The sequence below is a fragment of the Trachinotus anak genome, unplaced genomic scaffold (genome assembly GCF_046630095.1).
Source record: "Trachinotus anak isolate AG129_WGS33_773 ecotype Australia unplaced genomic scaffold, CSIRO_AGI_Tana_v1 ptg000026l, whole genome shotgun sequence".
Classification (NCBI taxonomy): Eukaryota; Metazoa; Chordata; class Actinopteri; order Carangiformes; family Carangidae; genus Trachinotus; species Trachinotus anak.
In genome coordinates, this window is record NW_027273877.1 from 2,966,029 (window position 1) to 2,981,626 (window position 15,598).

At 39.9% G+C, this 15,598-nt stretch overlaps 2 protein-coding genes across 10 annotated transcripts in view; both read left to right on the top strand.

Moving 5' to 3' along the window:
• The first annotated feature begins 120 nt into the window (after window positions 1–120).
• LOC139609406 (NACHT, LRR and PYD domains-containing protein 1b allele 4-like) lies at window positions 121–11,499 on the top strand. 9 transcript variants are annotated; one of them, XM_071463911.1, is made up of 17 exons: window positions 121–418; window positions 989–1,421; window positions 1,569–3,186; window positions 3,284–3,547; window positions 4,003–4,443; window positions 4,991–5,392; window positions 6,073–6,101; window positions 6,470–6,552; window positions 6,727–6,767; window positions 7,104–7,162; window positions 7,287–7,369; window positions 7,544–7,599; window positions 7,794–8,008; window positions 9,178–9,455; window positions 9,750–9,863; window positions 9,962–10,103; window positions 10,718–11,499. In XM_071463911.1, the coding sequence occupies exons 2-17, from the start codon at window positions 1,034–1,036 to the stop codon at window positions 11,047–11,049; spliced, it is 4,545 nt and encodes a 1,514-aa protein (XP_071320012.1). In that variant the 5' UTR covers window positions 121–418; window positions 989–1,033; the 3' UTR covers window positions 11,050–11,499. The 9 variants fall into 9 exon arrangements, with proteins under 9 accessions (XP_071320012.1, XP_071320011.1, XP_071320016.1 ...); XM_071463910.1 differs by having other exon boundaries at window positions 121–413; XM_071463915.1 differs by having other exon boundaries at window positions 121–413; window positions 7,290–7,369.
• A 227-nt stretch (window positions 11,500–11,726) lies between these two features.
• Window positions 11,727–15,598, top strand: part of spega (striated muscle enriched protein kinase a) — a 49,075-nt gene continuing 45,203 nt past the window's right edge. The window contains exons 1-4 of the mRNA XM_071464707.1: window positions 11,727–11,756; window positions 12,578–12,655; window positions 13,624–13,710; window positions 14,342–14,458. The gene's annotated coding sequence lies outside the window, so the exon portion shown is untranslated. The remainder of the gene's footprint in view (window positions 11,757–12,577; window positions 12,656–13,623; window positions 13,711–14,341; window positions 14,459–15,598) is intronic.

Here is a 15,598-nt window from a genome sequence, read left to right on the forward strand (position 1 = left end):
TCATTTAACTACACACCTGGAGAAGGGAGCTACTGTGCTTTTTTTGGATTTGAGTTCAGGTTTTCTGGTCCAAGGGCGACATCTTGTGGGCGCTGCCCTCCCTACAGGATGTGCGTCACGGCGGCGGAGGGATCCTGGGCAGTGAAGTTTCAGCAGAGGAGGTAACTGAGCAGAAAGGAACCAAAACAGCCAAAAATAAATACAAAAATCAGTGAGGACTAAGAAGCTGTGCCTGTGAGCCTGTGTCGTACAGGTGAGATGAAGGAAAGGGAGCTGAACACTTTTAAAAGCCAGAACTGAATCTTCTTCTGACCACACCCTTCCCTTCCGTCTCTTCCTCTCATTCCTCTCGTCCTCCGCGGAGGAAACGCCTGAGGTCGGGCTCCACGCCGCCGGCGATGCGATAAGCGCAGGTAAGGTGAGGCGCACCTGATTGGCTGTCTTTAAAAGGGACTTTGAGCAACGTCCAAGCGTACTTCACTTCCGGCTACGTACACAGTAGTATTGTACTCCATTCATTTGGTAACTTCAGTTATTACAATATTATAAGATATGTAGTGTTAATGCTTCAACCCTGAAACCCTAAAAACATGTATTTATTGTTTATTAGATGTTCAACTCAAATAGAGCTGCAAGTGAATAATCCTTCCTCAGAAAAAAAGCCAAAAATGTCTCTAGGTTGTTTCTAGTTCTTTGGGTTTCGGGCTCTATCATCAGCTCCTCTCTTCTCTCGTCTGGAGTCTTTGGATTCCCTACTCTGTCACTTTGGTTTGCACATCCTTCCTAAGGACAGCGATATCCGCCTTGGATTGGCGCCATTAGATCTGATGTGAGACTGTTAAAATGCTCCAACTGCATGAAGTTTGAACAGTCCTTCAAAAATGTTTTTGTCACTGAAGTCTTTCAGACATCTTGCACAACAGGTAATACACTGCAGAAGAAATTATTGTTTTAATTAACAATTTATTTCTTGTATTTTTCTTTTCAGATCATTGAATTTGGATGTTTGTGCAGAGCGTACAGGAGTCAGGACATGGCTTGTTCATCACAGTCTGCCTCAGACTATGTCAGGCAGGCCAGAGTCCACCTTATAAGAGAATTAAAGAATCTCTCTGCGATTGTGGAGAACTTGTATCTGCACAAGATTTTAAACGATGGAGAGGTTAGCGAATTACAGGCAGAGACTGATGAAGATAAAACCAGAAAAATACTGGACTCAGTCTTACGAAAAGGGGAAGCAGCTTGTTACGAGTTTCTCAGGATTATTTACATGACGAGGAGGAGGACCAGTGGGAGGCCATCCCCCTTACCTGAGAAAAAGAGTGAAGCTTCTGCTGAGACCACGGGGTTTGACCTGCAATTTTGGATCAGCTGCTTTCCCTTCGAGGAAGACACATGCGGGGATATGAACTACTTACAAGGTATTTTGATTCTGAATTCTGATTGATAATCTGTTGTATATAATGCACTTTTATGTGTCTGTGTGCAAAACTGTTTGGCAGGAGTATGCAGGGACACTTCAGTCAATTCACAGTACATTTATTTACTCACTATCGGTTTTGTTTCAGGTTTGAGGCCGTGCCACAGATACCAGGCAAAGCTGAAGTCAAAAGCAATAAAAATGTCAGAGGAATTTTGGATGGCAAACAAATGTCTGTTTGACAAAAGCTACAAGCCTGATCTGTCATACATGCCACTGGTACTAGACGCAGAAGGAAACATTTCTCCATCTAAAATAAAGAAATCGGAGATCAAGAAAAGCATGATGAGTCGCGCCAAAATGCTTAAAACATACATCCCTGAGTACAAACCGGAAATCTCGCCCAGTGACCTGCTGAAAATAGATAAAAACATAGTCCTGGTTGGTCCGGCTGGAATTGGAAAGACAGCACTCAGTCTGGAAATGTTGAAACTCTGGGCAGAAAGCGACAGCGAGGACCTGGATTACATGTTCTACTTTGACATGAGAGACACATCCGAGGTCATGAAGAGCATGAGTTTGGAGGATCTTCTTTTCAGCGTGTTCAGTGAACCAGATGAAGGCAAAGAAGAGGTCTTAGATGATATAAAGAAGAACTCTGACAATGTTACAATCATTTTTGATGGAATCACAGATCTCTGTTCATCAGTGGCATGGAGACTTGCAACGAAAGACCTACTACCTGATGCAAAAATCATAATAACATGCAGACCGGATGATGAAGAGGACTTCTTTCCCTGGGATTTTCTCAGAGTGGAAGTGAAAGGCTTTAGTGAGCAGTCCATAAAAACATACCTATCTGCAGCACTTGGCAGTAAACAGAGTATGGTTTTGAGCAACTTGGAGTTGTTAACTCTTTGCCACGTTCCAATGTATGCACTGATGGTGGCTGCCTGCATTTCATCGGGAGACTCCCCACAGCCCTGCACGATAACCGAAGTCTACATCTGTGTTGTTCGTCTTTGCCTTCAGACTACTGGCAGCAAAACAGAAACCAGACATCTGAATTCCTACATCACGAGCAAGAGGAGCGAAATACTGTCTTTGGCCGAGGTTGCCTTTTATGCAACTGAAGGAAAAAGTGTGAACTTGACAGAACTGCCCATCAAAGACAACACTGTCCTTTCCTTCCTGAAACCACTTGTTCTCAACATCTCCTCTACCACCTATGCATTTCACCATTACACAATGCAGGAGTTTTTTGCAGCACTGTGGCTCTTGAAGAATCCAGATAAAGTGAAGGCTGTTCTTCAGCAGTGCCTGACTGAGGAGATGAAACACATGAGGCATCTGATCCCTTTCATGTGTAGATTGTTGCATGAGAAGAACCCGAGTCTGATGAAGTATCTGATTCCCCCTGAAGAGCTCAAGAATACATCTAGCTGGTTCTTAAAGGAAATGATAAGCACATTTTGTGATTGTCAAGACGAGGCTGATACTGAGGGCAGTGGGTCTAGTGTGGACATACTGTTCTTATGCCAGTGCCTGTATGAGTCCCAGTGTCCTGAAGCATGCATCTACCTCCTGGACAAACTGGACTACTGTCTGGATCTCACTGGAGAGTGTCTTGATCCCTACTCTTGCTGTGCTGTGGCCTATGTGGTCACTCAGTCACAGGACAAGAAAATACGGCTGGACCTTGAAGATGTCACGGCATCAGAACAAGGAATGAGATGCCTGTTTGGATGCCTTAAAAATGTCCAATGGTACGGGTGTGAATGTGTTTAAGTGTCAAATTGCTGCTTAGGTACCACATCTAATGTAGATGCTGATGTAGGTCTTCAATTATTCTTCCAATTATAGGTGTGATCCTCTGCCACGGCAGGTGTGGGAGATTTTCCTTCTCAGTGAAGGCCAGATGGACTACATCAGCTTACTTGACCTTGATGGAAATTGGATGCACCTTCCAGTTGAGGGTAAAAGATGTCTGTATGAAAGAGCTGTACACGTCATGAAGATGAGTACTCCAAAGGTTAACGTCTGCCTCTACTGGGACTGGCCGACTCCTGTCTGTCCAAGTCTGTGTGCATGCCTCTTAGAGGCTTTGCCATACATCAGCTCACTCAGGTATGTAGCTTTTGTTTTTGTGCAATGCTAATTCCATATATTTTCATTTTCATCAGCATTGAAATGAAAAGCTTGAATTGTTGGGTTTTCAAACTGCTTGTAAACAGCATTTAATAAAAGTTGAAGATGAGCCTATTCCATGGTCAGATCAGACCTCCAGTTTTGGATGTGATACATCTATCATAGAAAACCTTTCAGAACCACAGACAGCTTCAGGTGGGGACTTAGAGAGATTAGGTTATTGTCACCTCTAAAGAAAACATTAATTCACCAATTAGTAATAAATTTGAGCCTGTTTCCAGGTAACTAATTTATCACAGGGTAGATCTCGAGACCATTTTGGTCTGGGATCACTCCAGGGGAGCTGGTGGAGGTCACATGGCTTTGCAGTGATCAGGTGTATCAGGTGTAGTACAATAGCTGCGCGTTTGATGTATTTGTTTGTTATCATGCAGTTTCAGGATGACCTTCAGAGGTCCAGGATCACAGGAGCGGGATCAGGACCAGCTCCATGGTACACTTGGGAAGGAAGAAAAGAGGCTGTTGCTGGACCTTTGCCTGAGAGCAGCACTTCACAAAGAAGAGAGCTTTCACAGTGTAGTGGATGTGCTCTTCTCGTTGTTTTCTGTTAACACCGACTTGAATAACATCCACCTTGATTTTTATCAACATGTCCAGAGTCAGGGATATTCAAGTGTCATTCCAAAACTGAGACCGTTTTTCCAGTCAGCTCATGGAGTCTGGTCCATAGACCTCTCACAGAGAAAGGTCTCCATCCTCCTGGAGGTGCTGAAGCTCCAGGCAGAGAAGAAACCAGTGGTGTTGATAGGCTGGTCACGTGAAGAGAGTGAAGTGAGGAGTTTGCTGCAGTGTCTGCCTTATATCTCACAGCTCAGGTAAATGGACTGTACTAAACATGACTTCAGTTTACATGTGCAGAGCTTTGTTCTTACATCTACACCAGCTCACTGTTAGTTCTCAGGTTAAGGTGATGCACTCAATTGATCAGTCTTGATCATACTTTTTACTCCATAGTACATTGTACTTATTCCTACATTACCCATAATTCCTGAGAACAGAAAGGCAACACTGCCACTGACATAACCTGATGATTAAGAGGAAGTGAAAATATACCACTGGAAATCCTAAATATGCTTCACTAGGACTTTATTTGGTTTTAAAGATACATAATGATGGATGTTCAAAATTGTGGTTTAGCATTTCAGGCCAATCGATACATATATCATTTGAGGATAAAATCATTGATCATTTTGTGACGGTAGTTAGTAAAAGCCTTGTCATTCTTATTTAAATTCTAGACCGATTGATTTTACTGTGTTGCGCTCATCAGCAGGTATTTTGTAGACATACAGGCAGCTACACTCCCTATATTATACATGTCTGCTACTAACATCATAACAAAATGTTTTATTCTCGTTCCAGTATCTTTCCCTCTACAGTCTCAGATGCATCTGAGTTTTTTGGGAATCTGTTCTGTGCAGCAGCAGAGAGAGAGCAGCAGACAGGAGAGAAGATGCTGGAGCTGTTATCATCAGTGTGCAGATCCGAAACATTCCCGTTTCATGGCACAAACATGGATGATGATCTTATGAGGAAAATTCAGCGTGATTTCCTGCTGGATCTTTTCTCCCGTGTGGAGGACTATGAGGCTCAAACAGGCCTGAGGTTCCTTCCAGTATTACAGTCAGTTTTCCAGTCAGTTCCTGCAGTCTGGTCTGCAGACCTCTCAGAGGGAAAGGCCTCCATCCTCCCAAAAGAGCCAAAGATGAAAAGAAGAAGCAGCCTGTCACCTACAGCAAAAAGGAAAGGAGTGTTTCGGCTCAGGTAATTGGATTGTACTAAACATGACCTCAGTTTACATGTGTGGAGCTTTGTTCTTACACCATGTGCTCAACTGATCATTCCCCATAAATATTGCACCATAGTGTGTAGTTTTAGTGATGGAACATTTTTTACTCCATGCTTGACAGTGTACTACATTACCCATAGTTCCTTAGGGCAGAAAGGTAACACTGCTACAGAGTATTCCTCGTCTCTTAAAAAAAGGGAGATTCCCTCATCTATCCATCAATTGTGAAAAAATACACTTTTATTAATTTCCTTCAAACAACTCACAACATATATTATATGAATCTGGACATACATCAATGTAAACTGCATTTTGACTGGTTGGCAGAGGCACATAACAGTAAGGCAGTAATTCTAGTATGAATAATGATGATCCTGCAAATTCGATGACTTGTTGACTCTAAATTGCCGCATAGGTGTGAATGTGACTACAATCTTTGTCCTCTAAAGTGACATGTTTTATTCTTTATTCATATTGTTGTCCTGCACTTTGTCTGATCATCTGAACCATTTGATTTGATAAGTTTGTGGCATTTTCAGTCCACTTTGATCTGGGATCTTCACTGTCAGGTTTAATGAAGATAACTCAAATAAATGATTATTCGGATTATTCTCCTCTCACTTTGTAACTGTTGTGGTTGTTTTTGTTCCTACAGCTACATGTACGTTCCCGAAGGCAAAACATGTGAGTACTGAACCAGTGTCTCCTATTCATTGATCTGTTGTCCATAAAGTCTGAATGTAAAATGAAATATTCTCATTTCTTCAACAAAATATTTATAAATTTACACTTTGGTTCAGTCTCTATAAAACATCTCCACAGGTATGTAGATAATTGAAGTTTAAACAGTCCTGAAATTGATGGACAGAATACATGTGCATATTAATGTTTTCACTGACAGCAGTATGTACCACATGGTCACCTGGATTTGGTGGAAGATGAACAGATTTTATTTGCAAGCAGAGCAACACTGTCAGTAACAATCAACAACATGTGACCATGGCTGGTGAATTTTACTGAATAAAGGCAGATATTTGCACACTTCCTCCCAGCAGGTGTCCCTGATGTCAAACTGGGCCCAAGCAGAGCAGACACAAAGCCGGGAGTGTCTGAGGACGACACAAAGCCGATGCAGGTGAGAGGAAAAACCAGACAGATTTACACGAGGCAAGAAATGAAAATCAAATAATCAAAGAATTCAACAATCTCTTCTCTACCACCTTGTACAAGTGTCACACTCAGACTTAATTTTCTGTCTGACCTGTACACAAGTTATTTCTAACTGATGTTGTTCCCGTCTGAATCCCAGCCTCCGTTACGCTTCAAGCCTCCACTGAAAACTAAATGCAGGTAATCACATAATAAAACCACTTAATACTGTTTTAGACATAGCACCGTCTTCTTCTTCTCACATCCAGCTTTCCTCTTTTGAGCCACAGCAATCTCCTGATGTGCTCTCTGCAGTTCTGGTGGTCTTGTGGATGGCTCTTTTCCCGCTCTCTTCCTCAATGCTCAAGTTCATGTAGTCATTTTGAATTTCACTACACACTCAGATTTCAGCTGTTAAAACTACAAAACCTGTTTGAAGTTGGGAGCTGGTGGAGGTCACATGGCTTTGCAGTGATCAGGTGTATCAGGTGTAGTACAATAGCTGCGTGTTTGATGTATTTGTTTGTTATCATGCAGTTCCTGGATGACCTTCAGAGGTCCAGGATCACAGGACCGGGATCAGGACCAGCTCCATGGTATGCTTCCTCCTGGAGATTTTATTTGCAAGCAGAGCAACACTGTCAGTAACAATCAACAACATGTGACCATGGCTGGTGAATTTTACTGAATAAAGGCAGATATTTGCACACTTCCTCCCAGCAGGTTTCCCTGATGTCAAACTGGGCCCAAGCAGAGCAGACACAAAGCCGGGAGTGTCTGAGGACGACACAAAGCCGATGCAGGTGAGAGGAAAAACCAGACAGATTTACACGAGGCAAGAAATGAAAATCAAATAATCAAAGAATTCAACAATCTCTTCTCTACCACCTTGTACAAGTGTCACACTCAGACTTAATTTTCTGTCTGACCTGTACACAAGTTATTTCTAACTGATGTTGTTCCCGTCTGAATCCCAGCCTCCGTTACGCTTCACGCCTCAACTGAAAACTGATTCTACAAGTGTGTCATACAGGTAATCACATAATAAAACCACTTAATACTGTTTTAGACATAGCACCGTCTTCTTCTTCTCACATCCAGCTTTCCTCTTTTGAGCCACAGCAATCTCCTGATGTGCTCTCTGCAGTTCTGGTGGTCTTGTGGATGGCTCTTTTCCCGCTCTCTTCCTCAATGCTCAAGTTCATGTAGTCATTCTGTGTCCTCCAGCTTCAAATGTCCTGGTCCAGGTCAGTTCCAGTGTGCTTTGACTGGACTGGTGTTTGTTATGACTCAGAAGGCGGAGCTATTCTACAAGACCGTTCAGTGGGATGAGGGCCTCCTCCAATCAGCGAGCAAGATAGCTGCAGGGCCGCTGTTCAACATCAAGTGTCCTGAAGACGCTGTCTGTCAGCTTCACCTCCCACATTGTGTCTCAAACGATGGTAAGCTAATTATGGTGTTCTTTTAGAGCAGTGATGAAACTCTAACATCCTGTAAGTGCAGAGCTCACCACAGCCACATCCACTCCATCACCCACACTGTGACGGTAACGCCACGGTGCCCGTGAAGACATCAGAGCTCACTGGGGCACATTTGGTTAATGTGGGCTCTCACCAATAAATGGCTCTATGGAGCTCAGACGTTTTGTCAGTTTTATTTATTTTACATACAGCTAATTAGAATTTAATTAGTATCAAAAATAATGACAGTAACAAACATCATGAAGGAACTCTGAGGAGTTATATAATTAATAAAGCAATAAAATTAAATTGTCGAGAAGCACATATATTGTGCTGTGTATATACAGTGGACCTCACGTGTTACTACATCATTGTTGTTGTTTTATAAAGTCTTCTGTCTAATAAACATAATGATAAAAGGACATGATATTTAATATTCACTATGTTAGTGCCTGATATATGTTGTCAATCGTATTGTTTTCATGAAGAACAGTACCTTTTTGATATTTATACATATCAGTCAGTGGATGTTCTGCTATAACAGGATGTGGGGCTCGAGGAGAAAATGTTTTTCTGCAGTCCAGAGTATTTTCCATCTAGTGTTATTCTCTGCTCTCTATGTCGTCTTCCTCTGTGTCCGTATCTCTGGGCAGAGAAGGGGACTTTTCTTTTGGCTGAATACATCACAGGAAATTATAATAAATTTATTTGGATTAATGTGCATTAAAAATATTAATCCTACTTCAATAATAATAATCTCACACTTTATTATTAATTGAATGACTAATAACAAACTTACTATTTACTATAATAATAAAATCCTTAACAACTCTGATCCATGGAAAATAGTCATTGAATTCCCATATCTCTACATACAAGTAGGAATTATGGATAGGATTTATCATCTAGGGATCCCGAATATACTAAACATCTTTATCTTTTATTCTTTTTCTTTTTTTCATTTGTTTTGCATTATTTGCCTTCTTTACTTCCTCCTCGATTTAGAATAGCCAGATCCCCTCCTGGACCTCATCCCAAATAAGTCTTCAATAACTAGACTAAGTGTCCTATATATAGAATATGATCACTACCATTGCGACGAGGCTGTTGCCACTGAAACAGATATTGAATGTCTCTCTGTGTTTTCACAGATCTACACTATAAACGCCTGCTGTCTGTCATCCACATCACTGATGATGGAATGAGCATCCTCAAACCGCTGGAGATCACAGAAACTCATGTGATTGTCAAAGTCCCTCATCTCTCTTGCTATGGCCTAGCCTGGCCTTTTGAGAGTATATGGAAGTTTTGGAGAGACAGGAAAGTAATTAGCAGCCAGGTTTTGCTGTTCCTCAGACCACCTAACCCAAAAACACAGAGGAAAAACCTCAATGTGTTTCTCCTGCCAAGAAATGTCCCTCTGGAAGAGGTAAAGTTTTAAGAAATGTTACAGCTTCACTTTCAGTCCACAATCCTTCATCATTTTATTGGTGAAACTAGACGAAACCGGGGTAATTTGTAACAAAGACAGTGACTGGATAGACCTTACGGGACTGTCAGAAAGTCAGTGTATTGTTGCGTGGGTGTGGGCAAGGAGAGAATATGATAATGGTAGTGGTGGATTTATCTTTGTTTCCTTGTTTACTTGTCTTTACTGCTGATTTGTCAGTCGGGCTCTACTGAGGAAGAACCCTCTAATTAAAATGTTCTGATTGTTCTTCAGGTGATCGCAAAACACCGAAATTCTGAGTACATCGAGGCGCCTTCCAAATGCAAACTCATCAAAAATCAAAATTACACTGTTCACTGTCCGAATGCCTATAAAATACAACCTGAGGTCAGTGCTTCAAATAAATGATATTTGTCACCTGCTGACACCATTACATTTACTTTGGGTACCATAGAGATGCTGACACTGGTGCTACTGGTTTTCAGGAAGAAGAGTTCGACCTGGATTATGGACCAAATTACCACCCGACATTTGAGATCCGCCTGCCTATACACACAGAAGAAGCGACTATAACGGTCCGAGACCAAGCAAATGCAAATGTCTGGGAGCGTGAAGTTGACCTGACTGGTAAAGTCTTCATCCACCTACAGCATCACTCACACAGAATAAAACATATGAGAATAGAGTAAAAGTTAATTGATTGATCCATTGTGCCGTTAATATTGATCATCTTCAGTCTGCGTTTAATTTACAGTCCACTTTCCATCAGATTTTAATAGATCTTAGTAGCCATGGACCTCCAGAGTCAGTGTGTATAAAATTAGTAAGAAATGGTCGTAAACTTTGACTTGTGAGTAAAAAAATCTAATAAGTGGGACTGAAGAGCTTTGTGTGCAAAAGCTAAAGTAATTATCAAACTCAGTGTTGGAAAATAAGGACAATAATTATGTCTTCTCACACAGCCCTCCATCAAGTCTTGAAGCCAGCCAGTAGTCGACCTCCTGTGTGTTTGATTGACAGCAGCTGGCATGGCTGTCAGAGTGCTGGTTTCACAAGAGACAGCTCAAAAATATAAGATGTACATTTCTCATTTTAGGTTTCTGAACACAGGACAAGTGATTTACAGAGCAGACGTTGCAGCAGACAAAAAGACCTGCTGTTTCCTCTCTGTTGGTGTTTTGTAATGTTTAAAAGTGATTGTTTGTTACTAAACAAAAGCCTTTTCTCTGGTTTTCTACCAGGCCCAGGCAGGGAAACTGCACGGAGCGCCTCAGCAGAGGACAGCCTAGCAGCAGAGGACAACCTCCCACCAGAGGACAGGCTGCTCTTAGTTCGGAGGAGGTTTATTACTGGAGTATCTGACGCTGTTCTAGACCAGCTTCTGGACAGACTCCTTGAGCGTGGCGTTGTAACTGATGATGAAATGCAGTTGCTCAGAACAAAAATCAAACCAGAAAAAGCCAGAGACTTCATTGACATTGTGCGAAGAAAGGGGACTGAAGCCAGCTCAGTTCTGATTGCTGCTCTGCGTGAGGGGGACCCTTGCCTTTTCAGAGCACTCGCATTAAGTTAAAGCAGGAAGGGATGAGGAATCTGTTTTACAGTCTCACAATATCACTGTAATCTTTCAATGTTTTGTTGGTATGGTCCACTGTAATCCAACAAAACTTGGACTGTGTCTGAAATCACTCCATATTCACTATATAATGCAATAATGTCCACCATTTTATTGCTGTTTAAATGTGTGTGCAAATGTATTCACCTTATAAAACCCTCAGGAAGTCCAGTATACAAGTTTTAAAAGCTGCTACCACAGCTGATAGTGATGATGATCAGTAATTTTCTGGATTTAATCTGAATCTATTGCTCACTGTCGAGCAAATTAGTGAACAAGGGGGTGATTTCAGACACTGATCTGATCTTTGTAACTGTAAATCAATTTTTGTAAAGGAGAAATTATATTTTGTACTTTTTTAGAAAAAAAAATATATATTTTTTTTATTAATTAAAATCTTTGTACAAATGTTGTCAGTGGTGAATTTACACAAAGACGCTGTGAAAGAAATGCTGTTGTAAATATATGTGCAGAAAACCACATGTAAAACACAGTCACGCTGAAGGACAGTGAGGTTACAAATAAAATATTGACCCAGTTTTTTTTTACACCTGAATCTGATTGGACAATGACAGTCCAATCACAAAGCACGTCCAATCAGAAGGCAGATGTTTCTGTTATCTAATTTCAAGATGGACGATGGGGCGGCCTCTCCCCCGACCGAGGTGGGTTTGGATAATGTACATACATCATAATAACTGTACCAAAGAGCAAGAATTCGGTGAAATCTTTAAAATACATGTAAACAACAGTAAAGTTAGTACTAGTATTGTACATTTGCAGTTAACGTGTGTGCTGTGTTGTCTGCTTTTGTCATTTGACAACACAGTTTTCACAACTTCAGCTTAAAATAAGTGTTTTTTTTTTTGTTTTTTTTTTTTTTTTTTTTTTTTGCAGTCTAAATTGCATTTGATACAGATATCGTTCATGTTACTAATCTAAAAGCAAAGTTAAGACTGGAATCTGGAGTACCATGTATTTAACAGTAGAGGGCGCTAAATTAATACGTCACCAGATGTGTCCTGAGTTTGTGGACAGAATAAAGCACAGAATATTTTGTTACTAACACCCGATGGGTGGAAAAACCTGCTATAAAAATTAATTAAGTTTATTATTCATTGAAAATGTAAGAACATTGATGTCAACAACTGTAACTCATTAATTTTTGTCCCATCATGAGGGAAAAAAAGGAAAAGATTCTCAAAAGAATTCAGGAAAGGAAAACTAGCTTGGCATTACATTTGTTGTTTCTACTTTCTTCAACATTTACTGATTTACTGTAGCTTAAAACCTTCTTAAACCTATGAGGAATGTAGTAAGAACAGCATAATAAGGAGCGAGGAAAGACAGGTGCTCTTCTGTTGTAACTCCTGCAGTTTAATAGTCAAATAATTGTGACATTCTCAAAAAAAAAGGACAAAAACATGAATTAGTTGCACTCCTTTAATAATGAATCCACTCTTTTTTTTTGATAAATGTCTGCAAGGAGAGCCACAGACTGGGATGAAGCCCATATTGAAGAGTTACCACTTCTCTCTGGGACATTGATGTCAGAGGAAGTCAGGTATAGCATGATATACATATATGTCATACAGCAACATTCAAGAAGCAAAGGCAGGATTAAAGGGAGATGAGTGTGACTGCATTTTGACAGAACATTATGCAGAGATGTACAATCCTTTTTCAGATATTTTCATCCAGAAATTATTACCACACTGAATATCTGCACTTTTTCCTTCACATGTAACAAAGCATCCGCAGATACAGTGAGATTTTAGCTTGTAATCTTAAAATCATCCCAACATTGACTGCTGTAAGATAGCAGGTCCTTTAAAGTGTTTAAAAATACTCACCATCAATCCTGTGACACATGTAGGCAACTTGGATGAAGTTATCTGGTGAGTGATCGCACACAAACATCCTTTCGTCGATCTTGGGCGGTTCGCAGAATTGTATAGGATTGTTTGTATTTTAATAGCATTCATCAGATGACAGGGAATGACCAAAAAGTGAAATTACCTATATGCTACAACAATGCAAAAATGTTCCATTGTAAGTATTTATCCTGCATCCAAAATCTACTAAATCTAAATAAGTACAGAAATGTCATTAGTGAAATACTTACAGTGTTAAAAGTAAAAGTATTCGTTCTACAGGAAAATGGCCCCTAAATGACTAAGACATTATTGGATTGTCTGTACTGTTGTAGCTGTTTGAGGTGGATCTGGTCTTAACTACTGTATATGTATAGATAAATCATCAAAATGGATCTAATGCATCAGTAATAACAGTTAAATTAATTAGATAACACTGAAAAATGACTGGATAATGACTGCTTTTGCTTTTGATATCTAATTTTTCTGATACTTATTTACATTTTCTGTAGTAAATTTTGAATGCAAGTGTTTTACCTATATTGAAGAATTTCTACATAGTGGTAATGCTGTTTTCAAATACAGGATCAGATTACTTCTCTCACCACTGGAGCACCTTCAGCTAGGGTAATTACCTCTTTGTGTGTTGTTGTTCCAGCCTGGCGTATATAAATTCATAACCAAAGGGTAGAAACATGTACGAGAGCGACGAAGCTGATGATCCACATCTCCTCATCTGCTGCAGGTATGTTTGTTTTCATGTGCATTTACATGTCTCCAGGTGTTGGTGTGTGTCAAACAGCTTTTATATTTGAGAATTTTTTTAAGGAACTGAAAAGCTGCAGGCTTTGATGTTCATGTGTTACAGTCAAGACATCTGTGGCTCTCTGGATGGAAATTAGTCATTTCTCTCTATAATATACACTATATACTGTATATCTTATTTAAGTATAAAGATATAAAGACAGAGAGAGAAGATTTTCACTTTGAGCCCTTTGAGCAATACTGTGAAGTGAAAATAAACTTGATTGCAGACTGTGATCATAATTTCTGTAAATTTTAATTGTATCCTAATGCATGATCTATGTTGAACCTGAATCGCCCTGCAAAACGAATGGACACTGACTGAAACAAGTGGCCAATAAGATTAGATAAACAGGGGAATTATTTTAAACTCGTCTGCTCTTTTGTGTTCTTTTGTCATGTGTGCACACATTCACAGCTGTAAGTAATATTATAATCTATAGGACTAGTTGCAAAAAACACAATTCTCTGTCTGCAAAGACTTAACTAATAATACTGAAATATTATCAACACATATAGAACTGAGACGGTCCACAGTCCAAGATTAACAATCGTAGTCTCTTCTTACACAGAGGTGAACTGGAGGAAATTGTTTGGAGATGAACATCATTGAGCTGGTCTCGGGCAGTCTGCAGCACACCCACTCATGACAGAAATATTACATCATGTGACACACTGCATATCTTCAGGTAAGACTGTTGTGTATATAATGCATGTACTTCTTTCAGTTGTTGTTTAGCTTCAGATGCACAAAAAAGACATCATGGTGCTGATTCAACAGTAAGGAAATATGATGGTTGTGTTTTAAAGATTTTCTGAACTTTGCTTGTTAGTGCATTAAACATTTCTCCCTGTGAACATGTTTTCCATCCACTAATTTTGCACCAAAAAGCTTAATTCACCTTCAACAAAGAAGGAAAACTTTGATGTTGTACTTCAGGTGTTACAGGTTATGTTGCATTACCATCATCAGGGCAATTTTGAGATCTGAAACTTTCTTTTTCTCTTTTTAATACAACATAACATAAAAGAGTTTCAAAAGGACAGGAAATTAAAAAAAACCACATCCAGTGTCCACTTTTACACCATGATTTTGTTGAGATCTGTTAAGATAATGTCAAAGCCTGGACTGTGGTCTGATACTAAAGTGGTTTGGTGTTGTGAAAGTGAAGCAGAGATCCTTAGAGAGCTGCTGATACCTACCTTTTTTTTTCCTGCCCCCATCTGCCAACCTCCTAAGGGTATTGACTAATGGCAACCAGCACAGGATGGAAAAGTTGCTCCATCCTGGCAAAGTCTGTTATTGATTTACATTTTTAAGGACCATAGTTGCCTATCCAGCATTTCAAACCTACCTCGCACTAGACAGAGAAAATCCTGGACGTCATTACTTTTCCTTGTAAAAAGTTTTGACTCAGTACTTTATGGGTGTGTTAGATTGTTTTTATTATTTTGTATCATTTCAGAAACTCTGAATAACAACTTCATGACTGATGCATCCACAATTGCTTGATCTTGCTTGATGAAATTTGATGGTGCGGTTCAGTCATTGTGAAAGTGCAGAGTGTTTTTGCTGAGTGTCAGCACACCTCAAGGATAAGTAGTTTGTTACAGCTAGAGACAAGTTGTTCCTGTGAAAGTACAGGCAAGACCAAACACTGACAATCATATTTTAACTCTTGATCCTAACCCTTTTTGACTTTAATGCATGTAAGTGAGCTGTACTTGAGGAAATATTTTGCTTAGGAGTGTCCTTGTTCATCTAGTATAAAGAAGATAAAATATGACAAAATGAAAACAGACCGGTGAATTTTATTTTCTAAGATCTT

Bases quoted from the DNA above. Each gene is read 5' to 3' on its own strand.
- LOC139609406 (XM_071463911.1), top strand. From the start codon at position 1,034: ATGGCTTGTTCATCACAGTCTGCCTCAGACTATGTCAGGCAGGCCAGA. The intron at 9,864-9,961 runs GTCAGTGCTTCA...ACTGGTTTTCAG, and splicing joins CCTATAAAATACAACCTGAG to GAAGAAGAGTTCGACCTGGA. The intron at 10,104-10,717 runs GTAAAGTCTTCA...GTTTTCTACCAG, and splicing joins GCGTGAAGTTGACCTGACTG to GCCCAGGCAGGGAAACTGCA.